Source organism: Anas platyrhynchos, chromosome 4 (assembly GCF_047663525.1).
Source record: "Anas platyrhynchos isolate ZD024472 breed Pekin duck chromosome 4, IASCAAS_PekinDuck_T2T, whole genome shotgun sequence".
In the NCBI taxonomy this organism is placed as follows: domain Eukaryota; kingdom Metazoa; phylum Chordata; class Aves; order Anseriformes; family Anatidae; genus Anas; species Anas platyrhynchos.
Window position 1 is genome coordinate 68,997,434 of NC_092590.1, and position 24,747 is coordinate 69,022,180.

The following is a 24,747-nucleotide window of genomic DNA, read 5'->3' on the forward strand; positions in this document are numbered from 1 at the left end:
ATATGCTACTTGTTTTCTTAATTGAATCCTATTTCAGATTTTAAGTTATTTTGTTTATGGTAGCATCACATTCTCCACTTTTATATCCTTTCAAAATATTGCTATTATATTCCGCAAACTCTAGTAGAATTTTTTTATACACTTAAATGTAACAGAAATGAGTATCAGTAGGCCACTGATCCTCCTAGTCAAGTCTTCACAATCTTTTGTTGCCGGTTGCATTGGTCTGCTGATTTTGAAGTGTTCACCATAGTACATGTCGCTCAACATCCTCCCTCATTACTATTGGACTGGAAAGTACTCCACCACATTCCAGTGATAAAAGCATGTAAGTACAGTGCAGAATCACTTAACTTCTTTTTTTTTTTGCCCTTTTTTGACTCATTATAAACAATTATATATGTATTTATATAGCTCATTTTTGGTACAGGGAATGATGTCTGCATATAAATTCCTGTTTTGACTTTTACATTTTACAAAGATGTTATTACATTGTTAAAAGGTTTCATGCTCCATTGCTAATGTACAGGCTGCCCCCAAACACCTCACAGAGGTGGTGGGCTCACTGTGCAGTTTATACACATTTTGTATACAATGCTAGTAGTAGGTTGCTGTTTTCTGGATGCCTTAGAAGGTGACTTGGCCTATGGATCACCTACTGAAAGCACGAGGCATGGCTCTATCACAGTCTGACCAAACTAGAGCTCCATGTTGGTCCTTACACAGGCTATTTCAAAATCCTGGTTCTCTGTGGCAAATACACTGCAAGCAATTGCCCCTCTAAACAGAATTGCCATTACTGATTGGGAAATTTCCTCTTCAAAGAACTTATTGTTTAAAGATATTCTTTGCATAAAAGGAGGAGTAACAATGGACATTTTAGGATTTGGCTAACTGCTAGTTTTTAGCAAAGCTATGAACGCAGAGATCAAAACTAGGTGACATGAGCTGGGGAGGGCACTCTGCAGAAGGATGGAAAAGCACAGGCAGACTGGGGGTGATAGACCAGTGGCACTGTGTTGTTGGAGGCTTATGTAGATCCCAGCAGATGCTGGACACTAAAGCTGACCAAGGTCAATTTGCTACAAGAAATCCACTGGAAATTGTTCTAGCCACATACTCACCAACCTGTTCTTTGACATGGTGAAAGAAGTTGTGATGGAAGTGGCATTTACCCAAGACTGATTCATGCTGAGGGCAGACTGAACAAGTGCAACCAGACTGCAAAACTTTGGGAGAGAAAATGGCAAGGAAACCAGCAAAACTGTTGCTTTCAGCAAAAAATAAATTCATCCCTTGTTCTGCCTCTGAAAAGAAATGATGTGAAGTGCTTTGCTTGCATTTGATAAACCATTGACCTGACTTGCTTGGGGAAGGGTGAAGCTTTGTGCTTCTGTTCCCACTGACAGCATTGCGGGCTGCCTGCTGTGCTCGCAGCTGACCCTCCCTGGCTGGAGCTGTCTGTCTCCGATTATGCTGTCACATGGCTGTCTCATGCAGCGAGCTCCCCTCTGCTTATGGTGCTCCTTAGGCCAGTGAACCGAGCTAAAATGATCCGGAGCCTTACTCTGACCTCGGGCTAATGAGAATTGGGAACAACAAAACAGTACCAAGACCCATGGAGTTACAGGGCTCCGAGAGGAAACACGGGCCCTGGGATGTTCACGTTGTTGCATATGAGACAGAATGGTCACGCTGACAGCAGTGTGTGCTAGCATTAAATCACCACTCAGGTCTGAAAACACATTATGTCAGTAAGGAAAATACATGAATAAAAGCAAACAGAAGAGAAACTTGCTACTCTGCAGAATTCATGGTAAAACATTTATTATAGTGGGAAAGAGGTTTACAGACAGAAATGGAAGAGCATGAGTCTACGGCTTAGTGCAGAAAATAAGCACCTCTGGGAAAGCCATATCCCCAGATCTGCAGCTGTAAAGCTGGTAGGGCTTCCATCTGACTCCCTGTTCCTTTCTTCTGACACCATCACTCCTACAAAAGGTGATGTGAAATATCCATGTATGTATCTTGCCACAGCAGCAAAGGAGGTGTGTGCATTCAGTGTCTTAATGCATGAATTATTAAATTATTAAAACATGAATATTATTTTTTTTTCTTATATAAAAAAGCTTTTTTGCTTTAATTGACTCACATCAGCAGAAATATCACATCACAGAGGAAAGCAGTTTGAAATACCGTCGGTGGGGACGCAGCCTGACAAAATCTCAAAGAAGAAAAATGCCATTACTTAGGAGACAAGCCACTCTGGGCACAGTGAAATCTTGTTGATCAGGGCTCGTGCAAACATCTACTTGAATTCAAGTTTCTGGTGACAGACTTAGCTGCCTTCATGTGGCAGCTCGAAAGGACAGATTCCCATGGCCAAATTGTTTTGGGTTGAAGCTATTTGACAGCCTCTGACCCAGCTCTCTGCCCAAGTTAAAATGTCACATCCAACCTTATTTGGCTTTTGAACTGGGAAGGAAATGACTTTTCTGTTCAGCCAGAAGTTTCTTTTATTTAATGTCCTGTGAAGAGGAACAAACTGCATATAACAATGACATCTTGTGGTAAGTGTTGAATTATTGACCTATGATTTAGTAGAGGACTGGATGCCAAATTTCATTACATCTTTCTCCCTCCATGCTACTCTGCATACAGCTTCTGGCCTTCTGACACACTGGATATAGAAGTCCTCTAGAACCTCTGGCTTGTTACTGACTTAAGAGGAAAATGATTTTGCTTACTTGGTTGTGTTGTTCTGGCTTAATACACAGAGCAGAACTTCATAGTAGTAACTGATTAAGGAATGCTTATCCAGATATTCATACATAAATTATTAAGGCTTTGGTAATCGTTGAGTGCAGAATGCCTTGGAGCTACATAGTGAGCCTGCTGCACTGTGGCTCTGCAGAGTGTGAGAGTAAATGGAGATAGCCTCTGTTGGCAGCACAGAAAGCCCAACAGCTGCTGAACACCTGGCACGGAGTGTGCGAAGTCTTGGTGAGCAGCCACCATCGCCCCCTTGGATGGGGTACAGAGATGTTGGGTGTCACAAACTCCCTACGGCCCCCTTTATGTCTGCTTCATTTTTACTTGCTCCAGCTTTGGCACTTTGTTATCCAAGGTGTGGTAAAATGTGTAGGTGGCCAACTCCTCCCATGACTGTATGGGTATTCAAAGATCCCACGAAGCTCTAAACTTGGAGCAAGCCGCATGAAAGACTTGCACAGTCCATAAGCATGTCATTTTACTGGGTATCCAATTCTGCCTGCCCATAATCATATGCTTGCTGGCAGACTCTGCAGTGCTTGTTTTAGTCAAAGTTAGGAGGTTTTCAGTACAAACATCACATTTCCCCGTCAGTTTGTAGTCCTTATCAGCACGGAGGAGCTCAGCTTTTATCAGGGATTTTGAATGTTGACTTAATAGTAGCCATAAATAAGATTAGCTGGAACTGTTTAGGGATATATTTCTACAGAAGTGATAGGATTATGTTTTTCCTGTCATGTTTGGTAGATAACTTTGGGGCTCACTGTGTCTTCAGTTTGGTTCTAATGCAACACAGCTGATTTTTCTGGAGTTTTTTTGGAAGAAAAAAAATGTGCAAAACTCTCTTTTTCTTCTGGGCTGCAAAGGTCTCACAAATAAACTTCTAGTATATATGCAAGATATAAATACAGCTCTGCTATGTTTCTTCTTCCTAGGTGTGGAAAGAGGTAGGAAAAGACTGCACCACTCACGAAGAGCTGAGAGGTGATGGTGAAATCCCACATATGTAAGACAGTTAAGACATAATGCTGCTGTGATCAGTTGGTAGTAGTGAATGAGGAGTGGCAGATCAGTGCTGCTGCTTGCTCCATTTTGTGCAGAGGGGCATCTCTTCTCCCTCTTGCCCCTTTTGATACCAACAATCCTGGTGTTCATACCAGATATCAGGCACAACGTGCTCTACCTACTTCCATCAGGTCTGCACACATGCAAGTAGTAGACAGCTGCTGGATTCCCCAGTGATACAGAAAATAGATTAAGTTAATTATGTGACTATAATTCTATAATATCTAATCTAGCTGTAGTGATCTAATATTTTCCATGGGATGATGCCACCTATTGGACATCCTTAAAAGAAGCAAAACAGTTCAAAGAAAATTAATACTGATTTGTTTATCAGCAAAGATGGCTAAACTTTTGACTGTTTCATACAGTTCAATAGCTAGACAAAGAGCTTGCGTTGGAACATCCTGAACTGTGGTACTTCGTTAGAGAAGAAGAAAGAATAGAGACAGGAGAAGAAAGAATAGTTCCAATGGAACTACACAAAATATTTTTGTTTGTTTTTAACAAAGTATGTTGAGGGTGATCTTATAATTGACCATGAATTGCTCTTAAAACCTTAAAAAAATCTGTTTGGTAAATAAATGTACCTTGAGGTCCTCTGAGAGATCTTGACACTGCCCTTTCAATGCATTCTCCAGTAATGAAATGTTTCCTGAACTCTGTGAGATTTGGATGGAACTGTAGAAGCCTCTACAGAACTACCTGATCACATTGTAGCAGTCTGTAAGGACTCACTTTCAAATATTGACATTGCAGCTATCGAGGAAATTGTAAAACTCCACAAAGACAAGGGTCTGATTTTGCTCAAGTAGAATTCAACACTCAAGTATTGAATTCACATTCATTTAATAGCCCAAGCCAAAAATTATTTGTAATTAGCCATAAACACTCAACTTTTGAATTGATAAATAATCTCTTTGGCTTGAAAAGACTGTTCATAACAAAAAAAAAACCACAAAAAAAACCCACAAGATTTAGGCATAACAGTACTTCAGTTCATAGACACAATAAAGGAAAAATTAGTTTTTCACAACGTATCTGAAACAAAATATTATGAATTTTCAAAGTTCTGTTAGTCTTTTCTATTTCTGAAGAAAAACAAGTTAAAAACATTTGACAGTTAATATAGCTGAAAGAGAAAAATACTAACACATTTAATAATGCCTATCACTGTTGTATGTACTTTTAATTCCATATTTATAATTCAAGTATATTCTGACCTAAAACATAGGTGCAATTTCTGTGCGTCAACATATCCCAGACTTGATACTAGTTGTGCAGCAGCAAAAATATTATAATCAACAAAGAAAATATATACAAGACTTTGAGTTTGTAGTACTACACATTTAAAAAAAAGATGCATGAATCATGTTTGATTTGTTGTATGTACAGATATACACATGATTCAAAGGCAGATTATCTACAAATCCAATCCTTTTCTTGCATTGGAAGAGCAATTAAGCAGTTTAACACAGACGTGCATGAAGTGAATCAGAAGAGCTTCATAGCTGTCAGGAATTAGGTTTACTACTGTTGATGTTCTTGATGTCTTTTTCCTTTTTTTCTTCAGATTCTTTTTTATTTTGCAAATATTATCCTAGAATCTCAAAAAAATACATTTGTTGAGCTTGTTCATATGCCCTGGAGGAAATGTTTTTTGATTATTTAACTTCTGCAATATGCCAGTGGTCAAGTGAGCAATTGGAACACTTCGTTTACAGAAACTTTGCAAAGCAATGATCATTATGAACCTTCATTCTTTGTATTTAACCAAGTAAATATGAATAGTGTGCAGATGTGTTGCTCCCACTCCTGTCATTATTATGTTAAGAGTCCTTGAGACCAAGTTGGACCTGATTTCAAAGTTATTTTAAAACTTGGCACTTCTATATGAAATTTCTTGCTTTTCAGTGTTTGACATATGGTCTCATTTCCTCTTGATGTTTGAAATATGGTATCCATCTCAGGCCTATCCGGCCTTTTACAAGTTGCTTGGTTTACAATCTTGACCTCAGCCTGCCTGTAACAGGTTTATTAATACAAAATTCTGCCCACCATGAAGGTCTGTTCAGAGCTTTGTTGCCTTGAAGGATCTCCGACCACATATTTTTATATAACTGAAAAAAAGAGAAAAATATACATAAAATAAACCCAGGAAAAGTATCAAACTTACTGGTTGAAACAATACTGTGACTGAATTTTTAGGTAATTAATGTGAATAATTATGTACAGATGAGAATAAATAAAAAGACTAAGCTCAAAATTTCAAAGTACTGCTAACATCAGATATCCACCCAAATCATTTACACCATCTTTGGCATAAGAACAGGGAAATAGTAATCTTTATGATTTTTTTGTTTTATATTTTACAGTAGTTGTATTATCAAAGGCAGAAATTTGGAAGCAAGTTAAATTAAGCTAATCTTTGCTCTGTCCAAACCTGAAAACTGTTGGAAAGCACCCATGCATGTCTGTTTTCACCTTTATTTCAACACATTTCTCAACAGTACTGCAACTTCTCTCCCAGATGTGCACTGTTCAGTCCGAGCATAAGAAAGTTCTCTCTTATATGCAGACTGTTAATTCATCACTCTTCATCAATTTGCAATTTAATGTGGAACAGTTAAAAAAGGTACATGAGAAGTACATTCTGTAGAAGTGTAATTTCAGAAACATTTGGCAGCTCATAATTAACTTAAGCTTAAAGTTTTAAATAACATTATAGAAAGGTGAGGGCTGTATCTTCAGCAGTAGGGCTGAATGCAGCACAATACCATATTAACTTAGTATAAACAGCAGTCTCATACAAAGTGAAAAGCCTTTCATCCACATCAAAAGAAGGATTGGCCCTATATATTTATGGTGATTTAAATAAATACTGACATAAATCCTCTGAGTATTAAATGTATTTTCACATTGATTATGTGGACTTATGTTAACTATCTCACCCATTCCAAGCTTGGCTTAACATTGTCTAACAATTTTTAATTAACCTTGAAATAAACAGAGACATAATTTTACATACTTAAACTGAGATTGTCAAAGTTTCTTTTAAATAAAACCTGAAATCTTATTCATTGCTTAAAGCTGCCCATAATAGATTTGGAAGCTTCTGCTTATGAACTGTGGCTTGTGGTAAAAGCCACTCCACTTCAGTGCACCATAGGTAATTCTGAATTAAATTCATTTTCCTGTTATGTTTGGATAATCTATTCTGTATCATACTGTAATTTGTACTAAAATGATTGCATTGGTTTTGATAAGTTGCAAAGATGGCACTGAACAAAGAATTAAATATAGACAGTCAGGAGACAGGGAGCTTTAAGTATTTCCTCTGAGTGAGGGATTGGCAGACTTTTTCAAACTAGAGTTGAAAATATATGCACAAGTTAAAAACCACAGACTTTGAGGCAGTTCAGAAAACCTCCCTGAATTCTGCAGAACATGGGTTAGATATCACTGCTTAAAATTACTTTCTCAATATAACTCAATTATTTTAGAAAAAAATTAGCAAGTATTTAGTATACTAGGAAGTCAGTAGTGTTTACAGTCCTAATCTGCTTATCTCACATTGTTCAATGTCTGTACTGTAACTGATGTGGTGGGTTGTCTGACGGTTTCCGAAGTCCTAAAATGCAGTGCTCTTGAGCTAAAGATACACAGTTGCTGGAATAAACTGACATCGTTCTTTTGTGATAGATTTTCTAAACAAAGTAAATTCTGTAAGAATGGGGTAAACTGCATTGATTTCAGTGATGTACATGGAAATAAATTAGTTCCAAATTCCCAATATTCATCCTTAATAAGTCTACATGGCTTCTGTATTTGTGTGAGTAATCAAGCCAAACTTCTTGTTAGAGTGCACAGAATAACCCCAGGTAGGGACAGCCAAATCCACCACATGACAGTTTTATCAGCTAGTAATAAGCAAACTCCAGATGACTGACAGAAAGGGAGTAGTACTCTAGGAAAAGATCACTGTGTACTAGCCATGTATTCTTGGCTATAGCATCTACTGTCAGCTTCTGCTAGAGACAGGATATTGGGTACCAATGGGCTTTTGGCCAATACAGATATTTTTACAGTCTTACAGATGATGTTCCTTCCCTTAGGATTACATTGGGAGCTTCCCTCCCTCTTTCATTAATTTAAGCCTCAAAATCTACAGGAAGAAAAACAAAGCTTCCTATCATGATTACAGTCCTCTTGTTGAGGTGGCTTGATATGTAGAGCAAGCCCTTCCTCCTTTATTTGTAGAGACTGTGTTACCAAAGTAATCATTCTGTGAGGTCAGTCTGTTCAGAAACATCTGGGCTGCCTTCTGTATTGCTTGATCACCATGGGAACTATGGACAACTTGAGACATAAAGACACAGACAAAGAATATTGAAAACCACTGAGTACACTTGACTCAGCAATCCTGTCAAACTTCCTGGCACTCTCCCTAGGCTCTACTGATTCTCTGCAGGGTCTCTCCACACTAAACCAAACTGCTGTACTGTGACACCAATCTCCACATAATAGTTATCCCACAGCTTGGCCCTGCTGAGTAGGGCTGGCCAGTAAGCAAGAATTTTTGTTTTACTGAGGCTTTGGAATGAAACACAGCTCTTTAAATATGCCAAGAAAAAAAAAAAAAAAGAAAAAAAGAAAAAGAAGCAGAGAGGAACCATGACCTAGTAAAGCCAAATCCATGGTGCACCCACATCCTGAATCCTGCTTGTAGGTCTGGTGACACCTCTGAAAGGATATAGCAGATGTAGGTGGATATATAATTTATATTTTATATATATAACATATATATAAATAATATATTCATTAAAGCAAGGAGAGGTGCTCACAAAACACTGTCTTTCACATCTGTATTGAGATCACTGAGACCCCTTGGATAATGCTGTACCTTGTACTGGTTAGCAAGGGAAAACAGCTAACATACTGCTTGGTAAGACAGTATGTCATGGGAAGCACTTCATGACAGGTTGTTCCTACCATGCTCACAGCAGAGTAGAAAGGTGAGAGTAAGGAGGAGATGCTGGCTTCTAGGAATCTATCACAAATGAAGTAAACAAAACCACAGTTTCATAACAACTTATCTGTCAACTTGTGACAATTGCTGTGTATATTCTACAGTTCTAGCAACCTTTAACCTTTGGGGCTTGTGTTTCCTAGGCTATGAATTATGTAAACATACACTTACATTGAAAGGTTTCTAGGAGCTTTGATTAAGCGGGATTTTTAATTATTCCGAGATTGCTAGATGAAAGACAGTGTAAAAGTACTTGGTGAGAATTAATGACTACACAACTGCCAAGGGTTACAAACATACTGGGTAGATTAATTAATTTGGTTGTGGTGTGTGCCAAACTCCCCTGATTTACTAGGAGAATGATGGCAAACTTGAACACCAACTTCCTCGACCCTCCCATATATGCAAGAAATTCCAAACAGAGCTGATTTTGGTGTTGAAACATGCTGGCTGTAATTGTACCTTGGAATATGTGACTTGCTGCTGGATGTTTGACACACTGCTGTTGAAAACATACCCATTTATGTTTGTCTTGAAAAATACTTACATATTTTAATTTTAAATTCTCCTTTCTCCTATTAAAATTAATATTTTATGAAAAATTAAGAGAAGGAACTAATTTCTACACCATTTATAGGTACAGCACACAAAACTGAGAGTTAAGTGAATACCAATAAATGCAGCACAAGGTATAACATTTTTTTTTCTTTTTTTTCAGTTCAGCAGCACAGGTCCCCGAAAGAGCAAATTCAAACAATACTGTACAACTTTCTCACTAAAGTGTATCTCCAGCAAATAAATTCAAAAGGTAATGCTTTGCTGACTTTGATTATAACTAATATAGTTTCTGCTGACAAAGGGTCATCTCTTCTTGCCTAGCTGTGAAGTGTTTTGAATACGTTATGGCTATTTACAGGACACATTATTCCTAATGATTAGACTTAACAGTACTAAAATAGGTTTTCTTACCTCACCACTAGCTTTACCAATGGGAGAGTTGAGAATGAAGTCAGGAGGAGCAAAGACATCAACAAGGGCAACTGCATCATCTTTCAACTGTTTAAAAACAAAAGACATACATTTGGCAACTTCTGAAGTTGTCTATAGCTGTGAACTACAGAACAGCATAAAGGTTATTTTCATTAAATACCAGATAGCTGTAACTTAAGAGAAATGCACAAAGAGACTCAATTTATTTTCCTGTTTTTCCTCCCAGTGAAATTGCCAGAAAGAGACCGTTTTCTAAAACATATTTCAACCAAGATCATACTGTTTATACACTTAAAAACAGAATTTAGAACTTTAAAGACATAACTTCTGGATTCTTCTTTTAAATTTTACTTAACTGGGAAAAATATGACCCACTCTGAAAAGCTTTTGTGTTGAGAAAAACAATTCATGAGCTAACACTATAATAAGTGTTAAATAAGGAGCAGTAGATTACAGTATTTTGATGGCTTTCCAACGAAGACTGCAAGACTACAGGTAAGAATTATTTTGTAAGTTAGACCATTTCTCATTTTCTGGTAAATAAGCTAGGACCAGATTCTGGCTCAATGAGTTACTAATCTTCTCTTAACATCAAGTTATTTGGAAACTACTGAGGCAATATCCTGCTAATTTATCCCTTCAAGTATGGAATATATGACGTCTCTTTTTTAGTATCTATATATTTTTTAAACACAACAAATAATATTGATTTGCTTACCCTGTAGCAAAGCTCCAGAATAGCATTCTGAATAAACCTACCAGCTTGTTCACCTGAAACATAGCCACCTGCAAATACATTCACAACAAAATGATCAAAGAAACTTACAGCAGTTAAGATTACACTGATACAATCCTTTTAGTAAGGAGTTAAAAATCCTTTTAAAAATTCTAAAAATCCTTTTAGTAAGGAGTTTACCAGTTCAGTATTCAAGAGACCAAATGCTCCTATATAATTGGATTGACTGTCATTTATTAATGAGCTGGCTGCAAAACCATTAGGCTAAGACACTGGAAGACTTTTGCATGAACGAGCATCTACTACAACATCTGGCTTCCTATCCTGCCATCTCCCCCAAGCACTGGGACACATCAAAACTTGTGAATCCTCCGTCACCTCAGAGCCAAGAGAGTCTTTTGGGTTAATTTGTAGCTTCAGATCCCTGCTCCTGAAATTTTTGTCCAGAATGAATGTTCTACGTTACACAGGCAGTAAGAAAATGCTGTAATCATGGGGTCCCTCCCCCTGCTAAAACACAACTTAGGAAAAAAATCCCTAATCTTTAGGTTAGGGCTTTTATAAAGTGACATGCATAATATGTAGTCAGGGAGCTGATCTCACCTTGGTAGAGCACAGCCAGATGTTTACTTAAAGACCAGAGTCCATACAGAGCACTGAGATTCTTAAGCACTGTCTGCAGAGCAGATGGTATGTTGGGGTCATGAGTGTAGTCATGGTATCTTTGTAAGACTGTTTGTTCAATAAAAGCAATGGCTAGTGACCGACAGTAGTACACCTTAGGAAAGAGAAGAGAAGGATATTGAGTAATGAAATACAAGGAAACAATCCTCAGCTGCTGCAAAATGGCATTGCTGTGGTGATGTCAGTGGAGAATTGTTGGTTTAGATCTGCTGTTGCAGCTTGAGATAAAAGAAACTCTAAGACGAAACTCTAGAAGAAAAAACTCTACAATTTATTTGCTAAGGTTTTATATAAGACTGCATGAAAATCCCCTTTAGAAATAATAACCTAATTTTCCGCCCTGTTCCAGTTTGAGTAGTCTCATGCCAATCTAAAGGGAGCAAAGATTGTATGCCTAAAATATAAACTGACTTGGCAGTGCGTGTTGCACCCAGACTGTATGGGAGCAATTATTTACATTAGAGTGAAGACCAAGCAAAATTAGGACTGCTAACTTCAGGTTCATTAATAAATCCATTTAACTCTAAAATTATAAAGGATGGTTTATATTTATTTAATATTATGCAGAATTTTATAACAAGGATAAAAATGTCTAAGGTGTTCAGTAACCTACTGAAAACTTACTACAGTCCATTCAAATAAAATCTGATCATGTTAGCATGAGTCTATTCAGTGCAACATGCTTTGAAAGAACTACCCAACTAATCCCTGCCAACTATGAGATCAGAAAGGCAAAAGTGACCACTTACTAATCACTGTTATTATGGAATATGAAACTTTAAGTGATTGTACTCATACAGAAAGGCTTGTCCACTTTTTTGTACTTCACCTTCGCTGTATGATGGTGCATGTGTGTCCTGTCATCAGACTGCTGACTGAAAACATTTTAGTTGAAAAGAACAGGAATATATAGAAAATAGAAAATAGTGGCTGGTTTGTAAGCTGATGTTTGCTTTTAGCCCATTTGTTCAATTTGTTTCATTTAGAATTGATTGGTTAGTTTTCCTTTTTTAAAAAATAACTTTATCATCTTTGCTTTTAAATCAATTGTAGCATTAAAAACGAGCATATTCCAAAGATCACTGTATCTCTATTGATAACTGTATAGTGGCATACTTATGACCAAGCTTGGATACAAGTATAAATTGCAAAATTGCTATTACCTGCAGGTTTAGGGATGACTTCCCCCTTAATAGACAGACTTTTTAATATCAGAATATTGAAATGTCAGTTCTCTAGTCAGAATGAAATAGGTTTCAATATCCCAAACGCAACACTAACAATTAATTCCCTATTCTTCTCTCCTACAAATTCTATTTCCTTCTTTACCTTTGCTTGCAATTCTGTATTGTTTCTATCAAGCTCCTGGCTGAAAAGAAATGGACCTTCTTGCTTCCTGAAGTTGGTAAACTTCCAACCAGTGTGAAACATCATAGACAAGTAATATAAAGTACTTTCTCCTTTCTGCCTTGGGACCTAAGTTAGGAATCTCTTCCAGATTTCCCATAGCAAGAAAAAATACTATATATTAGTCAGTCAGTGGGCTGACAGAGAAGTGTTTCTTCATGCCCAGAAAGTTTTAAATCAAATATGCATTAAAGCACACCCTGTAAATCATTTTCAGATGTTTTTGAGGCATGTCATTTAAAGTAAGAAATCCCTCTGTTCTGAAGATGAATTGTAGGGAGAAAAGAAAACCTAATGACCTGAGGTATATCAAAGCCTATCTCAAAAGCAGCTGTGTGCCTAAATTTCTTTAAATTTTAGCACACTGAAGAGAAGTGAGGTGAGTAATCTTCGTACCGCTGTGCAAACCATCCTCTCTGGCCCTGGCACAAGCCTCCCAGGAGCTGGCCAACTGACAAGCAATCAGATTTAAATTTCTGAAACTTATCTTGCATTCAGCTGTAGGGCAATTCTCATTCTGAATTTCACCCTGAAGGGCACCTCTAATAGACTGCTTCTAGGGTAAAAGCAGGAAAGGTTTCCTCTCCTCTACCAGTGGTTTTACATAGACCATCCCTTGTTGAAGCCAGACTGGATCTTTCTAGGTGAAGAGTTGAATTTTCCTTCCTGCTGCTTTTTAACGAGCTTTGCAGATAAGGTAAACCACATTGCCCATCTTCAGGGAACAGATCTCTTTCCTCGGTGACAAATGACAAGTCTTATTTTCTTGGATACAAGCCAGTTTCTCATGAAGGTACCAGAAGAATTTGGGGAGCTTGGGGATATAAACCAAAATTTGGAGTTAAGCCATTACTAGCTGTTAGAACTTTCTGGTGAGAGAGTGGATCTGCTATTTGTAGATTGTCAACGTTTCCTTTGCACGTTCCAATGCTTTCAGTCTGGTATCTTTCATGAGTGCTTTGCACTATAGAAACTGGAGATGGAAAAGACCTATTAGGTCATCTAGTCTACCTATCTGCCAGAGCAAGATTCTTTCCTACAGTATGTATTTGGCCACAAGAGCAGATGGAGATGTAATAATCAGATGCCGCAGTAGATTTAGTAGTAGCAGATTTGGTTTTCAGAAGTTGTGATAAACTTATACACACCATCCAGCACATGCCTGCAACTTTTCTGAAAGGAAATATATCTTGGAAGACTTCTGCTGATCATAACTGTCCTCCTTCTATCATGTTCAATACGATTCATATGGACAGGAATTACATATTATAAGTTATATAACTTGCTGCTTTTTGCTTAAGGAAATTGTACTTCCTGATGCAAGAAGATAAAACTAAAAGGATCTGGCAAACTTGGATGAAAATAAGTAAACAAAATAGGAAAGCTGAATAAGCATTACCTGGCAGTTGTTTTTTGCCTCAAAATCACTTTGCCCTGACTGCTTCTCCTTCTTCAGCTTTAGGTCACTTTCTCGGAGCAGGTAGCAAACCAGCCACTTATATGCTGCTAAAGGAACTGTGGAAAAGAGAAGTCACATGCAGATTCTACTGCAGTCTCAGTGTGTTTTGTTTGTTGGTTTTTTTTTTTGTTTTGTTTTGTTTTTAACCTAAGATGAAAAGTGAAGATGTTAATCAATCCATTAACATGACACTTTGCCCATTATTGTAGCTGCAGTAAATAAATGTTGGGTAAAATAGATTAAAATGATACAGTGAAGACCTACTGTACCTGACCATGTACTAGTTTCAACTGTGCCCAAGCTAAAAGACAAGATATGTCCACAGCTCAATTTAGATGCATTTTCTGATTTTATCATTTTTTTTATCGTTATACTCTCTTCCATATTAAGACCTAGGTCTATAAGATACTCATTCTCTTCTGAAAAAAAAAAAAGAACAGAAGAACACACACAATCTGTGGGCCCACTCCATTTGCAGGTATGATGTTACATGCTTGCAAAACACATGACTTCTAACATTGCAAAGGTGGCCAAATGTAATTGCATGTGAATGAACTATTTCGTATGCTTGTGCTACATTTTTTACAGCAGCCTGGAACTATTAAGGGGACAAGTACGTCAGCATAAAGTCCTTTTAATAAATCTTGATAGCTTGTGTGTTAGCTGAAGATTTTATGTGGGATATTATCTAGGTAATTATGAGGGTTCACGTGCTGCCTAAACCTAGGCACCTGTTTTAAAATCCCAGCTTCTAACAGAATGCAACAATCAACAGATTCATATATTTTTCAAACTGTAATCTGGTCCAGTAGGAAACACAGGAGAAAATGTTTTAAGGTATCAGTTTGTGCTCTGTTGGATTTTGCAAGCTGGAGACATACAACAAAGAAGAAAGCATGCAGTCATTCTGAATTAATCTTTTCCTTATAAGCCTTTATATTTCGAATTTCTTCATATTTTCGCCAAATCTATTATGGTACCATATTACTACTTTGCATCCCTATCTAAAGCGGAGGGTTTTTGCAATTATTTGCGCACTGAAATGGTTACTGCATTCAGAATCAATATTATTGTCCCTTATGCATTAAGACTGGATTTTCTTCATCTAGTATGTTCTCAGTTTCACAAATCCACTTTTGCTCATTTTCTTGTCACTATCTCATTATCTCTTCATTTCTCTGTTAATTTTTGCCTCTAAGGGCCAATCTAGGCTCACAGTGATACAGAAGTGGGAATGGCATGTCATGTCATACTTGATTATAGTACAGTAAGCCAGGAAAATTGTAGGGAGTTTTCTTTCACCATTACTCTTTTTTAATCCATGCAACCAGAAGCAATTGTCAGGAGTGCACACACTTAAAGCCCTTCCCAACATATTTCTAAATCATGTGTATGCTTCCATAAAATAAGAAATTTTAAAATTCCAAGGTAGTAACGATCAATGTCCCTCACAACAGTTTCACTTGAAAACAATGATGTAGTGGCAAAAAAAATGAGATTAGAAATTATATTTTAGAAGAACAAAAATGGAAGAAAAACAACTGATGCTATCTTTGATTCTAAAATTGAGGCTGGGGATAAAAAAGCATTATTTTGAAATGAAAACTGAAATGCATTTAGTACAAAGAAAGTCAGCAAATAGCAATGTAGAAAAATATGTAATAAATAGCAGAAAGTGAATCTCCAATCTCTGGATCTGGAAAGAATTTAAGATTCTTGAGTTTAGAATTTAACAACAGCAAAAGGCTACCTGAGGAGTCCATGCAATCTTCAACACTAACGGCGGTGAATTTCCTGCCAAGGATGTGATGGTAGTCTTGCAAAAAGTTTATTGTTCCAAGAGGGGATTCGAAAGGCACTTTATCTGAAATACCAAAGAAAATAAAAGTGAACAGAAAAATAAAACTGATTTATGAGAAAATAAATTAGACTCTTTGGAACTAAAAACCTATTACAAAGCCATGCATACCCTCGAAAGGCCAGATGCAATTAGGACATAATATTTATTTTATTATGGCCTAGTCCAGCCAAATGAGATGGCCGACAAGTACTGAAAAAAAAATTACATCACTGTGTATAAGTCCCGTAAGATTCAACTCCTATTGCTGTGTTTTCCAGCTGGTAAAAATTACTGCTAGAAAACTGAAACAAAATCATCGATCTGAAGAACTGCAACATGTACCGATGAAGACTGCAACCAAGTTAGGTGGTATGAACTGTTTTAAGTATAGTGAACAGAGCATACGCAGACTTACAGTGATTTTAGGAGTAGTTCCATTGAACTAATCTGCACTTCACAGGGAGTAAAATACTGCATAACATGATTAAGAATGGCAAAACATCTAGTTAGCTACTGCTAGACACAGGAAAAAGTATATTTCTTGCAGAAAGTATCTGTGTATTTGTGAATGTATCATATGATGGAGTCTGTAGCACATTATTTATGCTCTACAAAATAATTAAATGACTATCAGTTGCTTTCAGTATGAAATTACCTCCTAATTCCATTACCTACTCACTGCTGGGTCCAACACATGATACCACAATAAAAAACTTACCTCTTATGCAATTCATCCAGCCCATTAAGTAGTTGCTGGTTTGCTGAAGCAGGACATTGTTATCTCCCTCATATGTGCAGTTTGGATCATTGTCATTTCGAATTTCACCCAGACGATTCACTTAAAAAGAACAAGTGAACACGTTAATATATTGCAATGCACCAAAAGGAAGCTAAAACGGATTAAATAATTATACTGTAACAAAATGTAAGAGTTGTCTGTTCCTGTATAGATGGGTATTCTTACAAATATGTGAGCTTGAAAGTTCACTTGTTAGCTTGTGAAAATGTATACTGCAAAGACTTTAGAGAAGTGTGACATTCAACTTAGAAGAAGAACTTTCCTCTATAAAATTTGCATCTTTACTTCTGGAATTGAGACTGAAAAAGACAGTCTTATTTTGTCCAAGTGCTGCTGCAGATACTGCACAGGTTTAGTTCTTTTGATGTGGTATTAAGAATGAAATTTTACAATATGGATGTGAGGAAAAATCCCTTTCTAAAATTCGGATACCTTCCTAAAATTTGGATACCATGATGAAACAGTCAAAATACACATGAACATAATCATTTTATTTCTTATTAGTGCGTGCAATAGTTTGTGACTTACTTGCAAGGTAACCATGCCCTCCACAAGCTTCTCGACACTCCTGGGCTGCCTGCTGAGCAGTCCAAGAAGACAGTGGTTTGCTGGCAGCACATAAGGCATGAATCTCACGTCCCAAATCAGCCTTGTAAAAACAAGCTACAAGTTAGTAACAATTTTCACGCAAAGTAGGCTTCTGACCAATAAAAGCCACAGCTAAGTGTACTGCTTTTAAAGAAGAAAAAAAGAAAAAGAGTAACCTGAAATACATACATACAAATTTCTGAGATCTATGTAAGCGCAGAATCTTTTTTTTTTTTTTTTTTGACACCCCTCCCCCCAAAAAAAAAAGAAAAAAAAACTGCCATAAAAAACTTGCTAGATACTAGCATTCTTACATGGAACTGGAAAATTTTGTGCCAGGTAATAGATACATGAGTACATGGCTCAGTTGTGCCAGATGAAATGGCATTGCACGGGATAGCTCACTGACTGCCGATCTATTCCTCCCAAAGATGGAGGAAGGTTGTTGAAGGTGGTACATCCAGAGAAAGCTTCTTTCTCCTCTTTGCTTTTTACTGCATTGACACTAATGTTGTTGGCCTTCCTTTGAAAGTGTGCTTGGAACCTTCATACTACATAAATTTTCTAGAGGTGTTGGTTTAATACCTCCTAAATTGTTTGAAAGCAAATAATGTTTTTTCTTTTCTCTTTTTTTTCCTTCAGATCTCCCATACAACAAAAGAAGTTCATAAGGATTACATTCTTAACACTGTCAACAGGCAGATTTTTCTGTTACAATCTGAGTTTTATCTAGGATTAGTGACTGCACTGGAGACCTCTAGAGATAAAATAACAGATCAAATAATCAAACAGACTCTTCTGTGGTTTGTGCAAAGAGGATAAATTACAATAGCCAGCCACTAGTACAGAAATCTATCACAGGCTTTATTTTAGCTGGAAAAAAAATGAATGTTTAAGTGAGATGTGAGCCATGTGTAGCCACTGTGTAGGCCCTTACAGTAAAAAATGTCAACACACACACACACATATATATATATATAATTTATATGCTATAAAAAAAACATACTGCACTTACTTTGGCTGAGAATCAGTCCTTGCAGAGACTGATTGATAGATCAAACTACTTTATAAAGGGGTAGCTTCTGATTGTCTATGAGTAGTTGAGAAATTCAGCATTAAAACTCAAAAATATTAATGTTTTTCTTTAAAAGCATATTTCCTAATGCATGAGTATGAATTGCAAACTCAAGCTAGACTTGCATGGTCTGTGCAGTAATTACGAATAGTACCATTCTAGAAAGTGATTGATATATGCCCCCTGCAATATCATTTTTATAACAGTCATAAACTGAATTTACATTATCATATACTTATGATAAACAATTTGCAAGGGGACATAGTCTTAAATCCCAGTTAAACCAATAAAACTTTAACCACTCCATTAAAACTCATCTGGGGGCTTTTCTTTATTCATCCATATTTCTGAGACATTGCTCTATCATTCTTGATCGTAAGACAGCCTACTTCTAAGTAGGTCCTTCACTTAACAAATTCCAGTTTGTTGAAGTAAGAACACAGCTAAGAGGAAATGTGTAGATATCTCACCTGCCTCTGACTCCTTTGCTTTGTCAATAAGCCTGCAAAAAATTCAACGAAGTTCTCAAACAGTGATTTGGAGAAATAATCTAAGACATATGCAGCAGCCAAATAAGGAAGAAGACGCCATTGCTAGAATAAAAATTAAATAGATTTGATTACAAACTTATAAACATATATACTTTGTAATTATATATATAAAAAATATCATTTGGGAAAAAATATTGCTTTTTACCTTTTTTAAACTGTAGATGTGTGTGAAGTTATGGTGAAGAGAACTTAGCAATAATAAACATAATTAAATATAACTATTCTGTGAATAAGTCATTTATATTATTCCAGTCCATGGATTTTGTGAATTTGTGATCAACATCCTACATCCTGTTAAACCAGTGCAGAAGTTCACTGCAGCTTTGGGGACCAATGACATTTTTTGCTCTGTGTTTACACAATGTCTGGCATACCGTGGCCCACCACCATGGCAGAGGGTATAACCGTTTCACTTGCTTGTTCATTAAGGAACCTAAGTTAGTAGTGCTCTTTGCACTTTGTGAAGAAAAAATAGGAAAAAAAAAAGCTGGAAAGAAGAAAAAAAAGCATCTTTATATCAGATAGAAGCCCATGAAGGAGAAGGGAAACTGCTTAAAGAAACTTTTGTAGTAGAGAAAAAAGTGAATGAAGGTTCAGGAAGTAAAACCTACAAGTCGAGCAAAATAGAGGTTCACAAAGTAGTGGGAAGTAGAATCAGGTTTATTTAGATGAGGTGGAAAGAAGGCAGCTTTTGCTAGAGCTTGTTGAAATGCATGAAAACTTAAAAAGTTGCAAGCCTGGAAAAAAGGCACCTACTTTGCAAGGACAGAATGGGTGGGTTGGTTATTCTAGCACTTCTTACCTAACAACCTTTCTCATCCAGCTGATCTGAGTTTTCTCACTCTTTTCTAGTTTACCATGACAATTTTAATTTCATTAATTTCGGTGTCACTATTTTGATTTGCAGTAGCTTTGAAACTGAGTGTCATTACATAAAAGTCTATAGATGCAAAGTCCAAAGTTTTTACCTGTGTTTGGTATTCAAGAACAGGTATTTCCTCTTCATCAGTTGGTCCAAACTGATGGCGAGTTGCTGAGAAGCGAATGGCTATTGATAAGGCAAGCTTTAAATTGGTTGCAGAAACTGCTGTGATCAGAATTCTGCCGATAGACAAAGATCCAAGAGATGCGCTAAAACGCTCTTTAACATCCTAAATGGATAAACAGCACAGAGTAAATGGAGGAGCTAGCATTTAATTTGCCTACCCCACAAAAATACAACTCTGGACCATGATCAGAAGCCCAGAGGGCTGGACAATTTTATTTACTGACACAGTCAGTTAAGGTGTTCAGAAAAGATCCAAAGCAGTTTCTTTAAACTACTTTGGGACTGCTGGGGTACCTCAAAAGGCAAGAAGTTAGTAAAATCAATAAGGTGAATTTAGACATCACTGAAAGACAATTAGAAAATCAGCATTCATGTGACACTGTGTCAACAATCATTTAGGTACTAGTGCTTACCAACATATGATGCTCATGCTTTATCTTGTAACCTACTTGTGGCTTTGTATATTTACATATTAATGAAACAAAACTTTGATTCATACCTTGAAAGAACTGGAGTATTTCCCCTCAGGTGTGACGTCTCCAGCTATATTCAGGATGTTTTCTTTAGGTATCCTGACATTGTGAAACATGGCAAACCTGGTCACACAAATACACAAATAATGTAAAATCTATCTTGACATAGTTTAGGGTGTCTACATTTCAGAAAAAGGTCACAGCATGCGTATCAGTAAACCCATCAAGACAGGTAGGTAATTTTTGGATAGTATGTATTCATACTCAGGCCAGTAGAGGAAATTCAATATGGGAAATTATTTCCTGTCACTCTTCAATTTGTTTTTCAAAAATTAAGATGATGCTTAAAAAACAAACCCTCAGGGGACCCTTTGAGCAGCTCCATAAGAAAATAAGTTTAAAAAAAAAAAAAAAAAAAACACAACACAAAACAACCAAACGGAAGAGCAATTTATTCTCTTTGAGGACACGGACAGTCTTCTGGGTAGTTACTTATCAGAGACCTTATACAGAGTCTGTGTGATAGACACTTTCAGCGACAGACTATAAATGTCTCAGTCTGCATGAACTTAGGAAAGTGAGTTAGCTTGGTGACTCAGTTATCAAAAAGCTTGGGAAGATGAACAATTCAACTCTCTCTGCTGCTAAAATCAGGCTGGGCCATTCTGACTCCACAGAATTCCTTGACACTGTTAATTCTGCTGAACCAAATGTCCTAGTGGCGTACTGAGGGGTTGCTCATTGCAGTCTAGAGAAGGTAATGCTTTGGAAAAGGGGGAAGCTATTTGTGTGAGTCTAAAATACAGATCCGTGAGGGTCTTCCATGTTTCTGTAATACAAATGAGTACCCAGCTGTATTAGTGCACTAAGAAGGAACAGAAAGGAGAACCTTCCTTTGCTTGAACTCAGACTAGGACTTCTATCCCCTGGAATGTGGCATCTTAAGAAGGGATGAGTGACATTGTCTTTTCTAAATTGTGGCACCGTAGCAGCAATAAAGAAGGAAGCTGTTAGAATAGGCAGACTGTCCTAAATACTCATATTCTTCAGGAAGAAAGAAGAAAGTGTATGAACTGTTTCACCAAAATGGGCAGTACAACTTGGCTCGATAGGGGTAATATCTGCTCCACTCACAAATATCTCAGTATCTAATAGCACTTGAAAAGCTGCATTTGTAATCAAAGCAAATTCCTTTTGCCTGCCAATACAGGCTGATCTACTTAATAAGGCCCCTGAGAGCCAGGTCTTTCACATTAATAAATTACATAAGGGCTGCATTGCTGCATGTGCTTTAAAATTACGAGTTGTTTCCAAGGAAACATATCTGCATACTGAATTTATTCAGCCTTAGAGATACAGGCTATTTTCAAACTTAGCCACAGAGAAAAGCAGGCTATCCTAACCAAGAACCAGCTGCTTACTGGCCTTATACATGTGCTTTATTAAGTGCGAGTTTCAGTGAGACGACACTACATAATAGAACCAAATTCAGAATTTCCAAAGATCTCATATACATCTTTGTTAATATTTCTTCTTATCACTGAAAATAAAAAAATCTAATTCCAAAAAGATATTTTGGCTAAATTCATGTTCTCTGCTCCCTGTACACCAAATAAAATTAATCACATCTAAGAAAGTATAGCAACTCTATTATTTTTAAGCAATAGCATGCACACTAGATAGAATTGGAACTTTAAAAAAAATATTACTTTAATTACAAGACAGCGTGTGTGGCAAGGATTAGATCCCTAGTTTAGCACTCTGCTTAACTAGCTGTACATCCACAGAACAAGAAGGTGCCTTCTCCTTTGACCTTACAACCAAAGCGCACGGCAAGAAGCTACGTATATGGTTCAAACTGTGAGGCAGACACTATCTGCTACAGAATACTTGCTTGATATATCAGCCAGTCACAGTAGCTAATCATTTCTTAATCATAACCATTTCTTACATGCCATTAGAACAAATGAAAACTTTAAGGAAGAATTTGAGTGATGAAAGGGAGCCTTGTAGATTTTTCTAAAGAATCCCTCCCAAGCAGGAAAAGATGCATGGAAGAATGCAATGAAACATCATTTAGAAAAGCTACTGAATGGCAATAAAAACTGGACTCATGAGCCAGGTTAGAGGAAAAGTTGACTTAACAAAGATATGATACACTCTTTGGGCACAGTTTTCGAAGAAATTTCAAAAGGCTCCAACTCTTGGGACTTCTATTTGCAAATATACATCTGGAGTAGGTTTAGACCTGTGTATGATGATGGCAAGATTCATAGTAGCATTAATGATGAAGAAGATGACAAATTGTCCTTTAGAGTTTTAGACTGTAGTGATTAGTTCAATTCATTCAACAATGCTGTGCAATTGTAGAAAGTCATTATATTGATGTGTGCTTGAAGCTCTGTATCTACTAACATACACATCTTCCATATAATAATAACCTGTTTTTAGGAAATGCAAGCCTGCTTACATTGAACACATCTTGTGTCAAACAAAACAGCTAGCAAAATAACCTGAACAGTTTAACTCCATTTCTTCAACTGTAATATAAACCTAAAAACCTAAACGTAGAATAAGTCTTTATGGAAAGAGAAAACCTTGTAGAAAGTTTTGTTATAATTTGTCAGCCATAAGTGTAAGGTAGGTAGTTCTGCATGTTATAAAGTGTTACCTAGAATTATTTTGATTAAAAAAGTATACCTTCTTAGTATCACTATTCTTCATAGCTAGTGAACAAGAATACTAAATTTCCACTCATTATGTAACAACCTATTTTCTTATTATGAAAATTGATTCAAATAATGCACACTGAGACAGGTTTTAGAAGTTCAGATTTCTTTCCTTGATATTGGCCATTAAAGATACTTTATTTCCTTCTTTTTCTGTAAGCTGCTATCAAAATAGAGGCATGTAAAATGGCAAAAACTTTAAGAAGCCAAGGAGAGAGATAGAATTAGCAATTAAAAAACCCACAGGAAGCTCCCGTGCATTAAGAAATATGATATATTGCCTATAAGCACCAATGTTGAAAATAAAAGCAGAACCTTACAGGATCTGGGAGTTAGCCGACGTTATGAAATGACTGCCAACTGCTGTTATGCTCCCTCTCCAAGAATTTTGCTATTTGAAATTATTAGACATGCTGGCCAATTTGAACTTGATATCGGAACGTATTAAAAATAAATAGTAAGCTTTAATGAAGTCAACGATCACATTTCTAATGGTTATTAGCCTAGGAAGCACAGTGAATAGACACGGACCACATCTGTCAACGCATTTAGGAGAAAATCTCCTCAAATAATTGAAGAGAAGTAGAAATATCTTACTATAATGGAACTGTATATACAGCCATGGGGATATCAAGTACCAGCAAGTTTGGAAAATGTCTATGTTTCACATGGTGACGACAAGACCATAGGTTTGAAAGCTACCCTAATTAGGGACTCTTCTGCACAGCAATTAGTGTGTCTGAGATTAAGACCTCTCTGCAAAAGAGACAGATAGCTGCCACTTTAAATATGTTTCACAGAGCTCTAAAGAAATGTGGAATTTTACAGAGTCTAGTACACAGGTAAGACAACTGTATTTCATACATTTCTTCTACCAAGATTAGCTGAGCAGAGTGAAGCACTATTCCAATAGTAACATTTTTGTTTGGGTTCTTTGGCTGGTGGTTTAGGGAACATTTCAAGTAAAGTTAATCTTACTGACTTTAAATCATGCAAAAGTAATTCATCTGGTGTGCAGTAATGCTGATTAAAAAAAAAAAAAAAAAAAAAAAGAGCAGCTGGAAAAGCCACGAGCTCCTTTTGCCAGTACTAAATTAATAAGCTGTTACCTATGGTACAAATAGCTCAAATATGTTTTAGTGAATTTCAGACCCACAAAAATGCCTGTCCTGCCAGCTTTTATTACTGACTATGTTAGAGATGGTGCAGTGACAGTTCTGTCAATCCTTTTAGCCAGAAACAGAAAGCAGGTGAATGGTATTGAAAAACTGCAAGTCAAGTGATCTCACGGCTGTTTATGAGACACAGTAAACCTTGGGAAGAATAACATTTAAGAGGTTTGGTGAAAAACTTGTGGAAGAGAAAGAAAACAGCTGCATATTCCAGACTGAAACTCACAGAAAGGTTAAAGTTGAGAAGAGTTACAGTGAGGCTGGGGAAAACTGAAACGCGGTATTTTAGCTCCAGTTTCTACGAACAAAACTCATCTAAGAATGCAGGTCTGT

General features: G+C 36.8%; 1 protein-coding gene across 4 annotated transcripts in view; it reads right to left on the minus strand.

Moving 5' to 3' along the window:
- Nucleotides 1–1,805: 1,805 nt before the first annotated feature.
- The window catches only part of ACOX3 (acyl-CoA oxidase 3, pristanoyl), a 37,171-nt gene continuing 14,229 nt past the window's right edge, over nt 1,806–24,747 (minus strand). For all 4 annotated transcript variants that reach the window (XM_038178270.2, XM_021270002.4, XM_038178269.2 and 1 more), the window contains exons 8-18: nt 20,540–20,636; nt 19,961–20,143; nt 18,912–19,034; nt 17,307–17,427; nt 16,698–16,817; nt 15,890–16,003; nt 14,080–14,195; nt 11,193–11,367; nt 10,572–10,639; nt 9,833–9,919; nt 1,806–5,954 (exon numbers count right to left, since the gene is read on the minus strand). In XM_038178270.2, coding sequence (XP_038034198.2) covers nt 5,835–5,954; nt 9,833–9,919; nt 10,572–10,639; nt 11,193–11,367; nt 14,080–14,195; nt 15,890–16,003; nt 16,698–16,817; nt 17,307–17,427; nt 18,912–19,034; nt 19,961–20,143; nt 20,540–20,636 — 1,324 coding nt within the window. In that variant the 3' untranslated portion in view covers nt 1,806–5,834. The remainder of the gene's footprint in view (nt 5,955–9,832; nt 9,920–10,571; nt 10,640–11,192; nt 11,368–14,079; nt 14,196–15,889; nt 16,004–16,697; nt 16,818–17,306; nt 17,428–18,911; nt 19,035–19,960; nt 20,144–20,539; nt 20,637–24,747) is intronic.